This window comes from Bubalus bubalis, chromosome X (assembly GCF_019923935.1).
Source record: "Bubalus bubalis isolate 160015118507 breed Murrah chromosome X, NDDB_SH_1, whole genome shotgun sequence".
Lineage (NCBI taxonomy): Eukaryota > Metazoa > Chordata > Mammalia > Artiodactyla > Bovidae > Bubalus > Bubalus bubalis.
The window spans coordinates 125649482-125652186 of record NC_059181.1 but is presented as its reverse complement, the minus strand read 5'-3'; the positions used below and the strand labels follow the sequence as shown (position 1 = coordinate 125652186).

Below are 2705 nucleotides of genomic sequence, written 5' to 3'. Positions count from 1 at the left end.
AAGCAGCACTAAATCACAGTAGCTATCAAACATTTTTAATACATACAGATATGATTGAATCTAGAAAGTTTAACAAGACACACCTTACTATGTACAATGCACTCTGATATTTATTTTTCCATTCTATTTCATCCCACTAAAAACTAGTCTCATCTTGACCCACTAAATTCACTGCTGGGTCTGTCCTATGACTTGAAAATCCCTAGGCTAGACCACGAAGCAGCCCTGAACCTTCCCACCAAGGGTGGTGGTGTGGTTAGTGAGGAGTGAACAGAAAGGCTGGGCAAGGACCAAATGGCAGCTACTTTTAGGACACTAAATAGCAGAGATGAGGCAGATCAAGAGCACAAGGGATGGGGAGGAGAGGGCCTTGATTCAGAAATGCTGAGTTCTGAAGGTAATAGCATCAAGTTCAGAGCTGGGTCATTCTAGCAGTCTTAATGAAAAACAAAGAAAGGGGAAAAATAGAAACAGGGATCAACTGCCCAGAAATGAGGCTGGCAGTACAGAAGGCCAGGTGGGCGTTGGTATCTCTCCTATTCCAGGAACTCTCCTTTTTTCCAGATTTTTCTTTTCCTATCAAAAATAACTTGGGTGTGTTTTTAAGTTTAAAGACTATGAAGTGTACACACATACACCCCCTAACTTTAAAAAATAATGTTTAATTGCCTTGTCTTGACTCAGTGGATTCAATAATTCTCCCCCTTCCTTCCTGCTTTTTCCATTAGCTGAAACTCCATTTTTTTTTTTTTTTTCTGTCTTATTTTCCTTTAAACATGATTTTGGTCTAAGAACTTTTGCTTCCACAGCCTCATAACTGTTTCAAGGCCCAGACCATTTTACAATGTTATCTGCAGTCTTATGGTTTCAATTTATTTTTTCTTCCATTTGATCCTCTGCACAGCAAGTGAGATTTAGTCATTCTTTCATTCATTGAGTCTAGCAATTTGTTGAACATTTATTACGTGTCAGACACATACTACCTGCTGGTAAGGTAGCCGTGATGAAAAACAAGCTCCTTACTGTTACAGACGTCATAGTCAGGTAGGGGATGTAGACACTAATCCTATAATCACACAAAGAAATAAAAACAGCCACTGTGATATATTCAGTACAGAATAGGTACGTGACAATTTGAGAGTGTTCAGAAATGACCAGTCAAGGAAAAGTTCTTTGGGGAAGTAAGGTTTGAGCTGAGAACTTCAGAATGGGGAGCAGTTAGGAAAAAGGATCGGGAGCATCCAGGCAGGCAGAACATGGCCTTGGGGTGAGAGGGAGCAAGTTGAGTGAAGGGGACTAAGAGAAGGCCAGTCGGGTAGCAGGAAGTTTCTAGAAAGGCATAGTGGGAAACGGTTCTGGTTTCATGCTGCGGAAATTCACGCACTACTTTCTCTAGTCTGTGTTAGGGAGTTTTTTTTTTTTTTTAAGAAGTTGAATATTTTATTATTAAATTGTTTATTGTCCTGCAAGTCTGTTGCTTCACTGTATAAAAATAGCACCAGCAAACACAGCAAAATTAAGCAAACACAGCAAAATTAAGATAGTAATATTCTTCATTGGACACTACACAACTAACAAACTTTTCTCCACTGGCAGTTATTTATAGTGGGAAGATAATTTTGACCCAAATCCAAGGATAGCTGTAAGCAAGTTACAATGTCATATAAGGTTTAAGATAACCATGTTATCCTTGAATTACATAATTTTTGTAATCAGTTTTACCAGAGATAATTTCAGGAATTCTGAATATTATAACTGGAGCCTAGCCTAAAAATCACAGGATGCTGTGGAAAAGATGCTCACTGTTTATCTGAAGTTCTTAGAAAGTTAAGGGGTATTTTCTTCAGAAAACATTGTTACAAGTAGCTTCTTTTGCTAAAAATTGCTTTTTAAATATCTATCCACCACTAATTTAAGACAACTATGATAGATTTAATTGTTTCAAAGTAGTTTATTTAGGGGTTCCATTTTCACTCCTCAATAGATTGTATGTATTTCTCATATGCTTCTTTACTCATTAGTTCATCTAGTTCTGAAGGGTTACTGAATGTCATCTTGATCAGCCAACCATCTTCATAACAAGACTTGTTGACAAGTCCTGGATTTTCTGCTAGAGCTTTATTAATTTCAGTTACTTCTCCTGATAGAGGAGAATAGAGTTCACTAGCAGCTTTCACACTTTCCAAAGCACCAAACTCCTCTTGTTTGTTCAACTTTGTCCCAACTTCAGGCAGACTACAGTAAACAACATCTCCCAAAGCTTCCTGTGCAAAATTGCTGATTCCCACAGTTACAACACCGTTTTCTGTTGTTACCCATTCGTGTTTTTTTGTGAATTTCCTCACCGACAGCAGAGCAAGGCCGGTGCGCAGCGCCTGGAGGGCACCTGCCTGCAGTCCCCAGGGCAGCAGCGAGCAGGGCGCGCTAGGTGCCCAGATGGCACGCAGGCTGCCAACTGTGGCCCGCACGCTCAGCACCGCGCACAGCACCATGTTCACCATGTTCGCACGGGTGCAGTGGGCCTCCGCGCGGCACCTAGAGCACCGCGGCCGGCCGGGGCTGTTAGGGAGTTTTGACGTTATCCTAAGGGCGATGGCAATCCTTTAGACTGTACTTTGGGTCCTTGTGTGTGGTGGTGGTGGGGAGGATGTGAGCATATTTATTTCAGAAAATGCCACTTTGGCTACAGCATGGAGAACGAATTG

The 2705-nt window shown here is 41.1% G+C and overlaps 1 protein-coding gene across 1 annotated transcript; it reads right to left on the bottom strand.

The window, feature by feature from the left end:
* Positions 1 to 1969: 1969 nt before the first annotated feature.
* LOC102390929 (glycine cleavage system H protein, mitochondrial-like) lies at positions 1970 to 2492 on the bottom strand. The gene has a single exon (XM_044936598.1). It carries the CDS (start codon positions 2490 to 2492, stop codon positions 1971 to 1973), a length of 522 nt encoding a protein of 173 aa, XP_044792533.1. The 3' UTR covers position 1970.
* Positions 2493 to 2705: the final 213 nt, after the last annotated feature.

What these genes read in the sequence shown, in the direction of transcription:
- LOC102390929 (XM_044936598.1), bottom strand. Translation starts at nt 2,492, where the DNA reads ATGGTGCTGTGCGCGGTGCTGAGCGTGCGGGCCACAGTTGGCAGCCTG.